Genomic DNA, 17878 nt, shown 5'->3' with positions numbered 1-17878 from the left:
TTCTAATATCTAATTACAACGTGTTTAAAGCTAAAGACGTGCTGCTGCTATCTATAACGTGCCTTAAAGTACTCTATCTACCTAACGTGCTAGAATACGCCCTTAACGCGACTATAAACTAAATACGAAGCGCCTAAATAAGCTAGAAGAGGAGGCTATAGTTAGGCGTATTCTTAAAGAGTCTACGCGAGGATTTACGCCTATAAAGGCTAACGTTTAAGTAATAGCTAATAAACTATTATATATGTTACACGGGGTTTGGGTCTATACTGCTCTGGTCGGGTCCGCCACTATGGCCGATGAGCCTTACGTTAGTGTTCCGTGAAGTTTGTCTGGCGAGACAGTGGAGTGGTGTGCTTGGATAGAAAGGTAACAAAGGTTAGACAACTTAATCTATATTGCTATAGACTAACAGGTAACAATCTTGTTAAGTAAAGATACTAGTAAGAAAGTACAATTTGAGTTGACCACAACGAGAGTAAATAATGAAATCCATCCATCCTTATATCCTCATTGCTTCAGTCCTGGCATCTGGCCAAGCCGCTGGCATCTCAGATGTCGTTGGCATCTCCAGATGTCCTGGCATCTCCAGAGGACCTGGCATCTCCAGATGTCCTGTCTTGGCGAGATGCCAAGTCACGTGATCTACGCCCCGCGTTGATCATTACCTTCTGACGTGGACGTTCCATAGGCTCCCTGCCTCCCATCCCTTCGTCAAGGAGAGAATCCTTCTTGTTACTTGTAACATTATCCCCCCTCTTAGGCGTATCGTCCCGATACCCTGGATTATCGTTTTGCCGCGCCGCGTGTTGAATCGTCAGCTGCATATAAGGTCGGTGGGCCCCAGGCCATTGTGTCCGTCCTTTTCCTGACTCTAGCCTTCCTAACCATGCCCAAGGTCCAAAAACAACGTGCCCCCCGTGCTCAAACTTCGACTGAACAGAAGCGTGCTCGTGCTTTGCGAGCTGAAGAGGAGGGTGTCGAAATGGATTTTCGTTGTAAGCGCTGTGAGGAGAAGAAGATACGTTGCTTCGTTGAAACGTCCTCCGGCCGTTGTGCTGGGTGTATCTCGGTTGGCGCTGAGTGTAGTTTGTTCGTTTCTGAGAAAGAGTGGGAAGAAATCCAGGTTGAGCAGGAGCGTATAGAGCTGGAACTTGCTCTTGCTGAAGAGGCCGCTGCGCGTGCTCGTCGTGAGCTTCTGGAAGTGAAGAATAGGAAACGTGCCTTTGCGCGTCGTGATCTTGCGATAATCGCCGTCCAAGATCGTGCGAAGGAGCAGGCCGAGGGGAGCTCAGCCCCTGGGGGTACGGGCCCTCCTGTTGTCGAACCACCGCTATCCGAACCGTTGGCTGATTCGGGCTGGTTACAGGCTGATCCTCTTGATTCTTCTTTTGACTATTCTTTTCCCCTTTCTCTCCCCGTGGAGTCCGATTACTCCGCTCTAGGGTTGACTTTTGTTTCTCCGGTTGTCTCCGGTGGAAATCACGTACCAGTGACTTGCAGTTCGTCAGATTTCCTTCAGGTTCCCAAGTGTTGTGGCTCTCGGGCCATCCTTGCCACTTGACCAAGTACTTCCACTGACTACCGATTTTCCGCAGGTCCTTGACTTCTTCGACCTCGTACTCGTCGTCTTCGAGCTCTATGTCCGTTGCTAGCTCGGCATCTGGAGGTGCTGGCTCCAGGAGTTTCTTGTGAAAGACAGGGTGGATTCGCATGCCTTGTGGGAGTTTCAACTTGTAGTTTACTTTTCCTATTTCCTCTAGGATCTCGAATGGTCCTACTCGGAGGTTGTCCAATTTTCTGCATGGTCGTTTAGTTTTCAGGTTTTGTCGTGACAGGAAAACTTTGTCCCCCTTCTTAAAGGTTGGTCCCTCAATCCTTTGTTTATTCGCTGCTTTGGATGTCGTGAGGTTCCGTTGAGCTATATTCTTGCTCAATTCTTCGTGCAAATCTCGCATAAGCTTCGCTTTGTCGTCTGCCCCTACCGCGATACTCTCAATGTCCTTCGGATCTCGATGAGCTACCGGCTCATATCCGTAGTTCGCGTAGTGCGGCGAATGCTTCGTTGTTGCAGATCTCGTGCTGTTGTAGGCCAATTGCGCTGTCGGCAGCAACTCTACCCAGTTGTCCTGCAATTTGTTGGCGTACATCCGTAGGTATTGTTCTAATGTCTGGTTCGTTCGTTCCGTCTGGCCGTCTGTTTCCGGGTGAAAGCTCGTCGAAAGCTTCTTCTTGACACCTAACTTCGCCAGGAATGTATTCCAGTATTTAGACGTAAACAGTTTATCACGGTCGGTGATGAACTCTTCAGGTATCCCATGCTCTGACACTAATGCTTTGGTGACTTCGTACGCGCACTCCTCTGCCGTAATAGTCTCTTCCGTAGGCACAAACTTTGCCGCCTTAGTCAATCGGTCCACGATTACTAATATTGTGTCGCAAAATCGAGCTGATCCTGGTTCCAACGATCTCGGGAGCTTCACTATGAAGTCCATCGTTACACTTGTCCATGGTCTAGATGGTGGCTGTAAGGGTTGTAACAGGCCGTAGGGCTTATGTCTCTTGGGCTTGTTCTGGTGACATGCCAAACAGTTGCCTAGTATTTCCTGCACCTTCGTACGCATACGTGGTATCGCAAACACCTTAGACAGTCGTCTAACCATTTCTTCGATTCCTGCATGTCCGTATTCCGTGGACTCGTGCAGTTCCTGTATGAGACTCGATCTTATGTGTGGAGGTACATATGTTCGATCCTTCGAAACCATATCTCGGTACTCTCGTTCGTCGTTTAACAGTCCGTCGGAGCCTACTTCGTCGGGCTCGAACTGCCAGCTGGCTGCTTGCTGCTGCCATTGTTGCTGTAGCGTTTCTACCTGCTCGGCCACCTTAGCTACCTTAGCTAGTTCCGGCTGGTTGTACTTCAGACTGCCATCGGGCATCGTCTTAAGTAAGGCGTCATGTGGTTCCTTATGACCCTCTTCGCGCAAATCAGACCTTCTACTTAAAGCGTCTGCTGCTCCGTTGAGCGTCCCCGCGCGGTGCGTTATCTTGAAGTCGAACTGAGCAAGCGTCTCAGCCCATCGGACTTGTCGTCGATTGAGTTTCTTCGTTGTCATGAAACTCGTCAGATTCTGGTGATCGGTAAAAACCTCGATCGTGTCGGGGAGTCCTAACAGGTACACCTCCCATTGTTCAAAGGCATCGACTACTCCAAGTAGTTCCTTATCGTGAACATCATAGTTAAGTTCTGCTCCTGAGAACTTCCGTGAATGGTAGAACACCGGTCTCCATTTCTTATCCGTGCACTACTGTGACAATACAGCTCCGAGTGCGTAGTCAGACGCGTCGGTCTCGACTCTAGTAGGTCGTTGAGGGTTGTACATCTCGAGTACTGGCGCCTCCAGGAATATCTGCTTGATCCGATCGAAAGCCTCCTGATGTTCCTGTTCCCATTTGAAACCTATTTCCTTCTTCGTTATCTCTGTAAGGGGTGCCGTGATCTTCGAGTAATCTTTGATGAACTTTCGATAGTAGTTCGCAAATCCTAGAAAGGATTGAACATCCTTGACTGTGTTGGGTTTTGGCCATTCCTGTACAGTCTGTATCTTCTTGGGGTTCATTTTCACTCCTTCGGTTGAGATGATAAATCCGAGGAATTCCGTTTCCTGCGTGTGAAACTCACACTTTCCTGGTTGAAGGTATAGCTTGTATTCCTTAAGCTTCCGTAAGACCTTCTTAACATGCTCGACATGTTCTTCGCGTGTGCCGCTGGAGTACACTAGTACATCGTCCAGATACGCGGTAACAAAGATTCCGAGGTATTCGTGGAGCGCGTTATTGATGACTGATTGAAAGGTTGCCGGCGCATTCGTCAACCCGAATGGCATAACCGTGTACTCGAACAGTCCATACTTCGTCTTGAACGCCGTCATCCACTCGTGACCTTCTTTGATCCTGATTCGGTAAAATCCTTCCCGAACGTCGAACTTCGTAAACCACTTGGCTCCCTGGAGTCGATCCATGAGCTCTGTAATCAGTGGTAAGGGATATCGATTTTTCCGGGTAACGCTGTTCAACCTCCTGTAGTCGACGCACAGTCGCCACTTCCCGTTAGGCTTCTTTACGAACAATATAGGCGAGGCCATCGGGCCTGATCCTGGTCGGATAAATCCCTTTTTCAAGTTCTTCTGGAGGTAATCCCGCAGCTCAGCATCGTGCTCGGGCGCTATAGGGTACATTCCTCCTGGGCTCAACTTCGCTCCTTCCTCCAAGATGATCTCGTGATCCCAATCCTGGTGTTCTGCTAAGTCTGTTGCTTCGTTTTCCTCGAACAGTTCCTTGAACTCTGATGTTCGGTATTCTGCTGGAACCGCCAGCAATGGTTCGTCATAAACGGACGCAACCTGTGGTACCGGTCCTTCCTTCGTGGTCGCGACCTGCCGTATCCAGATGACTCCTACTCTCTGAGGGTCCTTCGCATAGATTCTCGCGATCTTATGCGGCGAAATCACACCGAATCTCCCATCTGGGTGCGCGCGTTGATCCGTCGGGCGTGTTTCTCGTCGTATACCAGCAACCTTGTGCACAGGTTCTCGGCTGTGTATCGATTTCTTTTGCCAATCGATGGCAGGGTTGTGTTCTAACAACCAGTCGTAGCCAATTATCATCTCGGTCTCACCAAGATCCATAATACTAATCTTCCTTCGGCTTTCTTGACCAGCCAGGCGTAACGGTACTGCCTCGGTCTCAAGTCGAATCCAGCCGTTCCCGTATGTCGTGGGACTATCGTCGGCTAATACCACTCGCATCGGCACCTTCTTAGTCCGATAGGGTATGTTGTTCTTCTCCACCACTCGGGGTGAGATAACGGTTCGTGCGGCCCCACTGTCTATGAGCGCCGTCACCTCGTGTCCGTCTATAAGTACCGTAGCCTGCAGCCGCAAATCTTGCGCTCCCAGTTCGCGTACTTCCTTAAGGGTCGTTTTAGGACTGCCTTCACCAGCGTGACCCTGTCCCTGGCGGCATCCTAGTTTTTTGTCTGCTCACTTTTCCTCTTCTTAGGAAAGTAGCCTTCGCCGTCCTTGGCGGAATAGTGTATCTTACACTGATCGTCGTAGCAGAAGCTCCAATGGGTGTTCTCGTGCGGTATATCTTCCTTCGCAAACCCCTTCGTTGGTCCCGGCTTCTTTGTTCTGTGAATCGGGCATCCGTCTGCCTCACAGATGTTTGCTGATAGGGTGCTATGGAGGTAATCGTTCACTCCGCGAGCGTCCTCAAACTGTTGTCGGTGGAAGGTACATCCCTTCCTGCAATGCGTCCATAAGAGTCGTTCGTGGCTCCTTTCTTTGTTGGACCTTTCCTGACCCTGCCTAGGTACCCTAGTCGTCGTGACTCTTGGTCTTGCAGCTCTGTGCATCCTGCAGTTCTTCGCATTGCATTCCTCGGCGGATATCGTGCTATGGTAGTAGTCGTCTACCTTTCGAGCATTCCGTCGTTGTTCCCTGTGGAACTGGCAATTGGTCGTACAATTGATCCAGCATAGCTCTTCGTGAGCTTCCTTTTCTCCTGGCTGGTGCATCTGGCAATGCTGTACTCGACACTCGTTATGCCACAAGTTGATGTGGCAGCAATCGTCCTCGTTGTTCCTGGTTTCTTCTCGCTTCCTCAAGTGATGATCGCACTGTCTTGGGCAGTCAACCCAACGTAGGCGCTCGTGTTGCTCCATTCGTTCCCTGAACGTCCGAGGCGTCTCCTCGTCATCAGATTCCTTGAACCTGGGTTGTTCCTGGGCAGCCCTGCAGGCAATCTCTTCTGCTCGGGGTCCCGTGATTGTGATTCGTCCTTCGATATCGCAATCGTTGGCTTGGTGCCTGGTATTTCCACAAATCCAGCACTGTTGGTGTCTTAGGCGGCGTAGTACTTCTGCCCCTTCAACCTGCCAATCCGTTGGTAGTGGTTCGTCCCACTTGAAGTCTTGGAGTCCTATTGCCTTCTGTACTAGCTTAAAGGCCTCGTCGGTGGCTTGTCTTGCTTCGTCGTACAGGTCTAGGTCGCTGAGGGTCTCGTCTAGTTCCTCAGTTGGGTAGGGTGTCGCTATCCGTAGCATCCCGATCTTAACTGCTCCTTGCTTGACTTCATTCTTCGGGCAATCCCTGCGGAAGTGTCCTACTTCGCCGCAGTGGAGGCATGCCTTACTGTCGTAACGCTTCTGGCGTTCTTCCTTGGAAAGACCATCGTTAAACTTTCCTCGGGTTTTGTTCTTATCCTTGGACTTGTCTTGTACTTTGCCGGTCATGTACGTGTCTCCGTCGTGATCCTTGTTGCTCCGATACCTTCGGGTGTTGGCAAAGGGTGGCCCTAGTCTGTATCCTTTCTGGGCTTCCTTCCGTTCCCATAATCGTGTGTCGATTCTTGTTGCCAACTCGATCAACGAGTACAAATCCTTCGGCTTGTCGTAGTGTACAAGTTCGTCCTTGATGTTTTCCTTCAGACCTGCTTCGTATACCGTCCGGAGTGCCGAATCGTCCCAATTGATTCGCGCTTGTAGTTGCTTGAACTCCGCCGTATAAGCTGAAACTGCTCTGGTCTGCTTCAGGCGAGATATAGCCTTCTCCGCCTGGCTTTCAGCATCTACCTCCCCGAAGATGCGTCCCAATTCCTCCTTGAAGTTAGCCCAACTGCTGAACAAGGTACGTGTCTCGTCCTTCGTTCCTTTGTTGTCGATGTTTGTCAGAAAGTCCTCCACATAAGGTTGCATCCAGCTCGCCGCTTTTCCCTTCATGTGAGTGTTGGCTATAAGTATTTTTTCTTCGTCGTTTGGCACATCGTTGTAGCCGCAGTACAACTCGATGTTGGTGAGGAACGTCCGTAACCCTTCTTGGTTACCATCGTATTTGTCTGGGGTAGCCATCTTGGGTTTCTTGATAGGCTTTTCGTTCGGTGTGGCCATCAGCTGACTCGTGAGCTGATTGATCATCGCTTGCATCTCGGCCATCTGCCGTGCATGGATCGTGGCCTGGTGCCTAAGATTCCGCAACTCTCGTAAGTTGTGTGCGTCGTCATCCACCTCGTCGTCACTCGGGGTCAGCATTTCGTCGTCGATTGCTGGATTGGGCCCTTGTCCGGGACTCTGAACTGGTCCACCGGCGCTAGCCTGTGATAGAGAGTGATTGTGAGACATCCTTGAATCTTAATCGGGCGTCCTAATGTTAATCTTCCTAAGTCCACTGAATCCGTGGGTGGTCAAAGTGTTACACGGGGTTTGGGTCTATACTGCTCTGGTCGGGTCCGCCACTATGGCCGATGAGCCTTACGTTAGTGTTCCGTGAAGTTTGTCTGGCGAGACAGTGGAGTGGTGTGCTTGGATAGAAAGGTAACAAAGGTTAGACAACTTAATCTATATTGCTATAGACTAACAGGTAACAATCTTGTTAAGTAAAGATACTAGTAAGAAAGTACAATTTGAGTTGACCACAACGAGAGTAAATAATGAAATCCATCCATCCTTATATCCTCATTGCTTCAGTCCTGGCATCTGGCCAAGCCGCTGGCATCTCAGATGTCGTTGGCATCTCCAGATGTCCTGGCATCTCCAGAGGACCTGGCATCTCCAGATGTCCTGTCTTGGCGAGATGCCAAGTCACGTGATCTACGCCCCGCGTTGATCATTACCTTCTGACGTGGACGTTCCATAGGCTCCCTGCCTCCCATCCCTTCGTCAAGGAGAGAATCCTTCTTGTTACTTGTAACAATATAAGCGAGAGGGTAACTCTATTAGTAAGAACTAGGTTAATAACTTTATTAAGAGAACCTCTAAGCTCTATACGCGCTGGAGCCGCCTATAGAATTATTAGCGAGCTGCCTGCAAAGATCTAGCAGCTATCTAGCGCTAGTTTAATCTAGTTAAGACGACAAAGTAGAAGTAGGGTATTATAGACGATAATATCTATAACTTTAATAAAACTAGCTTTACAATAGGCAAGATTTTATTATAGTTAGTTATTATAGGCTTAGAAAGATATAGTAAAAAGAAGCGGATATAGCTAGGTAACCGTAGGTAGGTGTTACAAGTAACAAGAAGGATTCTCTCCTTGACGAAGGGATGGGAGGCAAGGAGCCTATAGAACGTCCACGTCAGAAGGTAATAATCAACGCGGGGCGTAGATCACGTGACTTAGCATCTCGCTAAGATAGGACATCTAGAGATGCTAGGTCCTTTAGAGATACTAGGACATCTAGAGATACTAACAATATCTAAGATACTAGTAGCTTAGCTAGATACTAGGACTAAAGCAATAAGGATATAAGGATAGATAGATTTTATTATTTACTCTTATTATAGTTAACTTAAATTATACTTTCTTACTAGTATCTTTACTTAATAAGATTATAACTTATTAGTCTATAGTAATATAGATTAAGTTATCTAACCTTTTATTACCTTTCTATCTAAGTACCCTACTCTACTATCTTACTAGATAAACTTTATAGAACACTAACGTAAGGCTTATTAGCTATAGTAGTGGACCTAACTAGAGTAGTATAGACCTAAACTCTATATAACACTTTAACTACCTATAGATTTAGTAGACTTAGGAAGATTAATATTAGAACGCCTAATTAAGATTTAAAGATATCTCGCAACTAGGCTTAATTATAAGTAAGTGCTAGTAAACTAGTTTAGAGTCCTAGACTAGTACCTACTCTAGTAATTAATAATAAGATACTAACTCTAAGTAACAACGAGTTAGATAATAACGTATATAACTTATAAGAGTTATAGAATCTTAAGTACTAGGCTATAATCTATATATAGTAGATAGCTAAGATATAAGTAATAATTAATTAGCTTATAAGTTAGCTAATAGCTATACTAAATAAAAAGCCTATTAAGAAACCTAAGATAGTAACCCTAGATAAATATAATAGTAACTAAGAAGAGTTATAAATATTCCTTACTAATATTAAGTTATACTATAGCTATAATAATATACTAAATAATAAAAAAAAGATACTTATAGCTAATACTTATATAAAGAATAAAGTAGTAAGCTAGATATAACCTTATATAGAGAACTTTTTAATAAATATTAATAATAAAAGAATAAAAAATAAGATATATACCTTATTTAGTAGTTAGGCTAACTTTAAGAAGGAATTAAGATATATCTTTAAGAAGATAGATATAAAAAGCTAGGTAAAGAAGGCTATATCTCGCCTAAAGTAGACTAAAGAAGTTTTAGCTTATATAGTAGAGTTTAAGTAACTATAAGTATAGATTAATTAAAATAATTTAGTACTCTAGATAGTATATAAAGTAGGTTTAAAGAAAAATATTAAAGATAAACTTATATCCTATAATAAGCTAAAGAATTTATACTTATTAATTAAGTTAGTAATAAGAATTAATATATAATTATAGAAATAAAAGGAAGCCTAGAAAGAATATAAACTAAGGCTACTCTTTACTAATACCTAAAGGTATTAGAATAATAAAGATTATAATAGAGATATATAGATAACTAATAAAGTATAAAATAAGTCTAAAAATAAGTATTAAGCCTAAAGAAAGTTTAATAATAGTCTTTTTAAGAAAGAACGCTAGAAGTATTATAATAGTAAGGTATACCTCTACTATAGTAAAGTAGGATACTTCTATAAAGATTACCTAAAGAATAAAGTTAAGTAAGGAGTAGTTAAGATTAGAATACTATAGATAGTAATACTATACCCAACTAAAGAGCTAGACGAGACTCTTAGCGCCTTAGACTAGTATAATAAAGTAAGATAAGCTACTAATAAGGCCTTTAAACTAGTATAGAAGATAATAAAACTCTAAGACTTTAAGTAGAATATACTGCTACTAATAAATTAGTAGGTTAAAGAGGTAGAGGTACTACGCTGCCTAAAAAACTAATAGTACTAGATTTATAGAGATACTAGGCACTAAGCTAATAATTATAATATTAAAGAATAAATTATAGTTATAAGACCTTATATAGAAAAGATTACCTATAAGGCTATTTAGAAATAACCTAAATTTAAGAAATCTAATAATAAGAAGACGCCTTAGATATTTAGAGAATAAATAAAGTAATATAAGCGCCTATATTAAGTTAACTACCTAAAATAGTATAATTATTACTTAAGAAAGTAAGAAGAAACTAGAGATAATAAGGATAATTACTACTATATTAACTTATAGTATAATAAGTATTAAGTATAGTATTATTAGATATACTAGCTAGAAGAAAAAGAGGCTTATAAGAAGCTATACTAGATCTATTATATAACTAACTACTAGTTCTATAGAGAATAATAATAGAATGCTTAAAAGGTAGACGTTTACTACTATAGTATAATATCTACTAAAAAATATAATATAAAGAACTATAGAATATATAGAGCTATAAGACTAAGAGTTATAATAACTAGAGTACTTAGGTAGAGTTAAAAAAGGTCTAATAAAGAAAAGAGCTATAAACGACTCTTATAGACGTATTATAGAAAGAGATATACCTTCTACTAATAATAGTTTAAAGATACTTATAGAGTAAATAATTACCTTTATAGTATTTTATTAGTAAATATCTATAAAGTAGATAAATACTTAATTTATAGAATAAAAAAGCTAGAGCTAATAAAGGAGGTTATAAAAGAACATATACTATACTAGAATACCTATTAAAGCTTCTATTATAATAACTAGTATATAATATACTATTCTACTAAGAAAGGTAAAGGCTACTTTTTTAAAAAGAGGAAAAGTAAGTAAATAAAAAACTAAGATACTACTAGAGATAGAGTTACGCTAGTAAAGGTAGTTCTAAAATAACTCTTAAAGAAGTATATAAACTAGAAGCGTAAGATTTATAGCTATAAGCTATAATACTTATAAATAGATATAAAGTAATAGCGCTTATAAATAGTAGAGCTATATAAACTATTATCTTACTCTAAGTAGTAGAGAGAAATAATATACTCTATTAAACTAAGAAGGTACTAATATAAGTAGTATTAGCTAATAATAGTTCTATAATATATAAGAATAGCTAGATTTAACTTAAGACTAAAGTAGTATTATTACGCCTAGCTAGTTAAGAAAGCTAAATAAAGATTAGTATTATAGATCTTAGTAAGACTAAGATAATAATTAGCTATAACTAGTTATTAGAATATAACTCTACTATTAATTAGTAAAAAAAATTAATATATAGCTAAAAACTTATATATAAGGTTACTAGTATATAAAGAGAAATATACCTAATAAATTAATACATAAACCTAGATAAGAAATTTAATATAATTTTACTATATAAGATTATAAAAATTTATATAAAGGACTCTTAGAGAGTAGAAGTTATTTAAATATAGTAAGTTATAACTATAAAAAAAGAACTAGTACTATAGGTTACGTCTATTTATAATAAACTATTACTAGTAGTTCTAATAGAATACTAAATACTAAAGTTTAAAGAACTATTTAAGGAAAATAAAGTAATAGACTTAGTAGGATACTAGGATTAGAATTATAAGATTATCTTAGAGGAAAGAGTAAAGTTAAGCCTAGAAAGAATATACTCTATAGTGCCTAAGTATAATACTAAGCTATAGGATTACTTCTAGAAGAACTTAAAGAAGAGATTTATTTAACTAAGATTAGGCCTAATAGCCTCGCCTATCTTATTTATAAAGAAGCCTAATAAGAAGTAGTATATTATACGGGGTTTAGATCTATACTTCTCTTACTAGGTCTTACACTATAGCTAGTGAGCTTTATTTTAGTGTTCTATAAAGTTTATCTAGTAAGATAGTAGAGTAGAGTACTTAGATAGAAAGGTAATAAAAAGTTAGATAACTTAATCTATATTACTATAGACTAATAGGTAATAATCTTATTAAGTAAAGATACTAGTAAGAAAGTATAATTTAAGTTAATTATAATAAGAGTAAATAATAAAATCTATTTATCCTTATATTTTTATTGCTTTAGTCCTAGTATCTAGCTAAGCCGCTAGTATCTTAGATATTATTAGTATCTCTAGATATCCTAGTATCTCTAGATGTTCTAGTATCTCTAGAGGACCTAGTATCTCTAGATATTCTATCTTAGCGAGATACTAAGTTACGTAATCTACGCTCTATATTAATTATTACCTTTTAATATAGATATTCTATAGGCTTCTTACCTCCTATCTCTTTATTAAGAAGAGAATTCTTCTTATTACTTATAATATTATCCTCTCTCTTAAGCGTATTATCTTTATACTCTAGATTATTATTTTACTATACTATATATTAAATTATTAGCTATATATAACGTTAGTAGGCCTTAGGCTATTATATTTATTCTTTTTTTAACTCTAGCCTTCCTAACTATACTTAAGGTCTAAAAATAATATACTCTCTATACTTAAACTTTAACTAAATAAAAGCGTACTTATACTTTATAAGCTAAAGAGAAGAGTATTAAAATAGATTTTTATTATAAGCGCTATAAGAAAAAGAAGATATATTACTTTATTAAAATGTCCTCTAGCTATTATACTAAGTATATCTTAGTTAGTACTAAGTATAGTTTATTTATTTTTAAGAAAGAGTAGGAAGAAATCTAAGTTAAGTAAGAGCGTATAGAACTAAAACTTACTCTTACTAAAGAGGCTACTACGTATACTTATTATAAGCTTCTAGAAGTAAAGAATAAGAAATATACCTTTACGCGTTATAATCTTATAATAATTGCTATCTAAGACTATGTAAAGGAGTAGGCTAAGAGAAGCTTAGCCTCTAGGGGTATAGGCTCTTCTATTATTAAACTACTACTATCTAAACTATTAGCTAATTTAGGCTAGTTATAAGCTAATCTTCTTAATTCTTCTTTTAACTATTCTTTTTCTCTTTCTCTCTTTATAAAGTCTAATTACTCTACTCTAAAGTTAACTTTTATCTCTTTAGTTATCTCTAGTAGAAATTATATACTAGTAACTTATAGTTTATTAGATTTCTTTTAAGTTCTTAAGTATTATAGCTCTTAAGCTATTCTTACTACTTAACTAAGTATTTCTACTAACTACTAATTTTTTATAGGTTCTTAACTTCCTTAATCTTATACTTATTATCTTTAAGCTCTATATCTATTACTAGCTTAGTATCTAAAGGTGCTAGCTCTAAGAGTTTCTTATAAAAGATAGAGTAGATTTATATACTTTATAAGAGTTTTAACTTATAGTTTACTTTTCTTATTTTTTTTAGAATTTTAAATAGTCTTACTTAAAGGTTATTTAATTTTCTATATAGTTATTTAGTTTTTAAGTTTTATTATATTAGGAAAACTTTATCCCCCTTTTTAAAAGTTAGTTTCTTAATCTTTTATTTATTTACTACTTTAGATATTATAAGGTTCTATTAAGCTATATTCTTACTTAATTTTTTATATAAATCTTATATAAGCTTTACTTTATTATCAATCTCTACTATAATACTCTTAATATCTTTTAAATTTTAATAAGCTACTAGCTTATATTTATAGTTCGCGTAGTGCGGTAAATACTTTATTATTATAGATCTTATACTATTATAGGCTAATTACGCTATTAGTAGTAACTCTACCTAATTATCTTATAATTTATTAGTATATATCTATAGGTACTATTCTAATATCTAGTTTATTTATTCTATCTAGCTATTTATTTCTAGGTAAAAGCTTATTAAAAGCTTCTTCTTAATACCTAACTTTACTAAAAATATATTCTAGTATTTAAATATAAATAGTTTATTATAGTTAGTAATAAACTCTTTAGGTATCCTATACTCTAACACTAATACTTTAGTAACTTTATACGCGCACTTCTCTACTATAATAGTCTCTTCTATAGGTATAAACTTTACTACTTTAGTTAATTAGTTTATAATTACTAGTATTATATTATAAAATTAAGCTAATTCTAGTTTTAATAATCTTAAGAGCTTTACTATAAAGTCTATTATTATACTTATTTATAGTCTAGATAGTAGCTATAAGAGTTATAATAGGCTATAGGGCTTATATCTCTTAGGCTTATTCTAGTAATATACTAAATAGTTGCCTAGTATTTCTTATACTTTTATACGTATATATAGTATTATAAATACCTTAGATAGTTATCTAACTATTTCTTTAATTCTTATATATCTATATTCTATAGACGTATATAGTTTCTATATAAGACTTAATCTTATATATAGAAGTATATATATTTAATCTTTTAAAACTATATCTTAGTACTTTTATTTATTATTTAATAGTCTATTAGAGCCTACTTTATTAGGCTTAAACTACTAGCTAGCTACTTACTACTACTATTATTACTATAGCGTTTCTACCTACTTAGCTACCTTAGCTACCTTAGCTAGTTCTAGCTAGTTATACTTTAGACTACTATTAGGTATTATCTTAAGTAAGACGTTATATAGTTTCTTATAACTCTCTTTATATAAATTAGACTTTTTACTTAAAGCGTCTACTACTCTATTAAGCGTTTTTATATAGTACGTTATCTTAAAGTTAAACTAAGTAAGCGTCTTAGCCTATTAGACTTATTATTAGTTAAGTTTCTTTATAGTTATAAAACTTATTAAGTTCTAGTAATTAGTAAAAACCTTAATTATATTAGAGAGTCCTAATAGGTATACCTCTTATTATTTAAAAGTATTAACTACTCTAAGTAGTTCCTTATTATAAATATTATAGTTAAGTTCTACTCTTAAGAACTTCTATAAATAGTAAAATACTAGTCTTTATTTTTTATCTATATACTACTATAATAATATAGCTCTAAGTGCGTAGTTAGACGTATTAGTCTTAACTTTAGTAAGTTACTAAGGACTATATATCTTAAGTACTAGCGCTTCTAGAAATATCTACTTAATTTAATTAAAAGCCTTCTAATATTTCTATTCTTATTTAAAACCTATTTCCTTCTTTATTATCTCTATAAGGGGTGCTATAATCTTTAAGTAATCTTTAATAAACTTTTAATAATAGTTTATAAATTCTAAAAAGAATTAAATATTTTTAATTATATTAGGTTTTAGCTATTCCTATATAGTTTATATCTTCTTAGAGTTTATTTTTACTTCTTTAGTTAAGATAATAAATTTAAAGAACTCTATTTTTTATATATAAAACTTATACTTTCCTAGTTAAAGGTATAGCTTATATTTCTTAAGCTTTTATAAAACCTTCTTAATATACTTAATATATTCTTCGCGTGTACTACTAGAGTATACTAGTATATTATCTAGATATATAATAATAAAGATTCTAAGGTATTTATAGAGCGCGTTATTAATAACTAATTAAAAGGTTACTAGTATATTTATTAACTTAAATAGTATAACTATATACTTAAATAGTCTATACTTTATTTTAAATACTATTATCTACTAATAACTTTCTTTAATTCTAATTTAGTAAAATTCTTTTTAAATATTAAACTTTATAAACTACTTAGCTCTTTAGAGTTAATCTATAAGCTCTATAATTAGTAGTAAGAGATATTAATTCTTCTAAGTAATACTATTTAACCTCTTATAGTTAATATATAGTTACTACTTTCTATTAAGCTTCTTTATAAATAATATAGGTAAGGCTATTAGGTCTAATCTTAGTTAAATAAATCTTTTTTTTAAGTTCTTTTAGAGATAATCTTATAGCTTAGTATTATACTTAGGCGCTATAGGGTATATTCCTTCTAGACTTAACTTTACTCTCTTCTCTAGAATAATCTTATAATTCTAATCTTAGTATTTTACTAAGTCTATTACTTTATTTTCTTTAAATACTTTCTTAAACTCTAATATTTAGTATTCTATTAGAACTACTAGTAATAGTTTATTATTTATAGATATAACCTATAGTACTAGTTCTTTTTTTCTAGTTGCGACCTATTATATCTATATAACTTCTACTCTCTAAGGGTCCTTTATATAAATTCTTATAATCTTATATAATAAAATTATACTAAATCTCCTATCTAAGTTTACGTATTAATCTATTAAGTATATTTCTCTTTATATACTAGTAACTTTATATATAAGTTCTTAGCTATATATTAATTTCTTTTACTAATTAATAGTAGAGTTATATTCTAATAACTAGTTATAGCTAATTATTATCTTAGTCTTACTAAGATCTATAATACTAATCTTTATTTAGCTTTCTTAACTAGCTAGGCGTAATAATACTACTTTAGTCTTAAGTTAAATCTAGCTATTCTTATATATTATAGAACTATTATTAGCTAATACTACTTATATTAGCACCTTCTTAGTCTAATAGAGTATATTATTCTTTTCTACTACTTCTAGTAAGATAATAGTTTATATAGCTCTACTATCTATAAGCGCTATTATCTTATATTTATCTATAAGTACTATAGCCTATAGCTATAAATCTTATACTTCTAGTTTATATACTTCTTTAAAGGTTATTTTAAGACTACCTTTACTAGTATAACTCTATCCTTAGTAGTATTCTAGTTTTTTATCTACTTATCTTTCCTCTTCTTAGAAAAGTAGCCTTTACTATCTTTAGTAAAATAGTATATTTTATACTAATTATTATAGTAAAAGCTCTAATAGATATTCTTATATAGTATATCTTCCTTTATAAACCTTTTTATTAGTCTTAGCTTCTTTATTCTATAAATTAAGTATCTATTTACTTTATAAATATTTACTAATAAGATACTATAGAGGTAATTATTTACTCTATAAGTATTCTTAAACTATTATTAATAGAAAGTATATTTCTTTCTATAATACGTCTATAAGAGTTATTTATAGTTTTTTTCTTTATTAGACCTTTCTTAACTCTACTTAAGTACCTTAGTTATTATAACTCCTAGTCTTATAACTTTATATATTCTATAGTTCTTTATATTATATTCCTTAGTAGATATTATACTATAGTAGTAGTTATCTACCTTTTAAGCATTCTATTATTATTCTCTATAGAACTAGTAGTTAGTTATATAATAGATCTAGTATAGCTTCTTATAAGCCTCTTTTTCTTCTAGCTAGTATATCTAATAATACTATACTTAATACTTATTATACTATAAGTTAATATAGTAGTAATTATCCTTATTATCTCTAGTTTCTTCTTACTTTTTTAAGTAATAATTATACTATCTTAGGTAGTTAACTTAATATAGGCGCTTATATTACTCTATTTATTCTTTAAATATCTAAGGCGTCTTCTTATTATTAGATTTCTTAAATCTAAATTATTCTTAAGTAGCCTTATAGGTAATTTCCTCTATATAAGGTTCTATAATTATAATTTATTCTTTAATATTATAATTATTAGCTTAGTACTTAGTATTTTTATAAATTTAGCACTATAGGTTTCTTAGGTAGCGTAGTACCTCTACCTCTTTAACCTACTAATTTATTAGTAGTAGTTTATTCTACTTAAAGTCTTAGAGTTTTATTACCTTTTATACTAGCTTAAAGGCCTTATTAGTAGCTTATCTTACTTTATTATATAAATCTAGGTTACTAAGAGTCTTATTTAGCTCTTTAGTTAGGTATAGTATTATTATCTATAGTATTTTAATCTTAACTACTCCTTACTTAACTTTATTCTTTTAGTAGTCTCTATAGAAGTATTCTACTTTACTATAATAAAGGTATACTTTACTATTATAACGCTTCTAGCGTTCTTTCTAAGAAAGACTATTATTAAACTTTTCTTAGGCTTTATACTTATTCTTAAATTTATTTTATACTTTATTAGTTATATATATATCTCTATTATAATCTTTATTACTTTAATACCTTTAGGTATTAGTAAAAGGTAGCTCTAGTTTATATTCTTTCTAGGCTTTCTTTTATT

General features: G+C 35.1%; 1 protein-coding gene across 1 annotated transcript; it reads left to right on the top strand.

Annotated features, from left to right (window-relative positions):
* Window positions 1-891: 891 nt before the first annotated feature.
* Window positions 892-1703, top strand: PSV08DRAFT_340930 (uncharacterized protein). Its single transcript, XM_066092765.1, has 2 exons — window positions 892-1506; window positions 1599-1703. The coding sequence occupies exons 1-2, from the start codon at window positions 986-988 to the stop codon at window positions 1693-1695; spliced, it is 618 nt and encodes a 205-aa protein (XP_065947945.1). The 5' UTR covers window positions 892-985; the 3' UTR covers window positions 1696-1703.
* Window positions 1704-17878: the final 16175 nt, after the last annotated feature.

This window comes from Bipolaris maydis (genome assembly GCF_028858645.1).
Source record: "Bipolaris maydis strain C4 unplaced genomic scaffold PSV08scaffold_18, whole genome shotgun sequence".
NCBI classification, from domain to species: domain Eukaryota; kingdom Fungi; phylum Ascomycota; class Dothideomycetes; order Pleosporales; family Pleosporaceae; genus Bipolaris; species Bipolaris maydis.
Note: the sequence above shows the minus strand (reverse complement) of the source record. Positions and strands in the feature narration are given on the sequence as shown.

Excerpts from the sequence above, each read along its gene's own strand:
- PSV08DRAFT_340930 (XM_066092765.1), top strand. The coding sequence starts at position 986 with ATGGATTTTCGTTGTAAGCGCTGTGAGGAGAAGAAGATACGTTGCTTC. Across the intron at positions 1,507-1,598 it reads GTACCAGTGACTTGCAGTTC|GTCCTTGACTTCTTCGACCT; the intron begins GTCAGATTTCCT and ends GATTTTCCGCAG.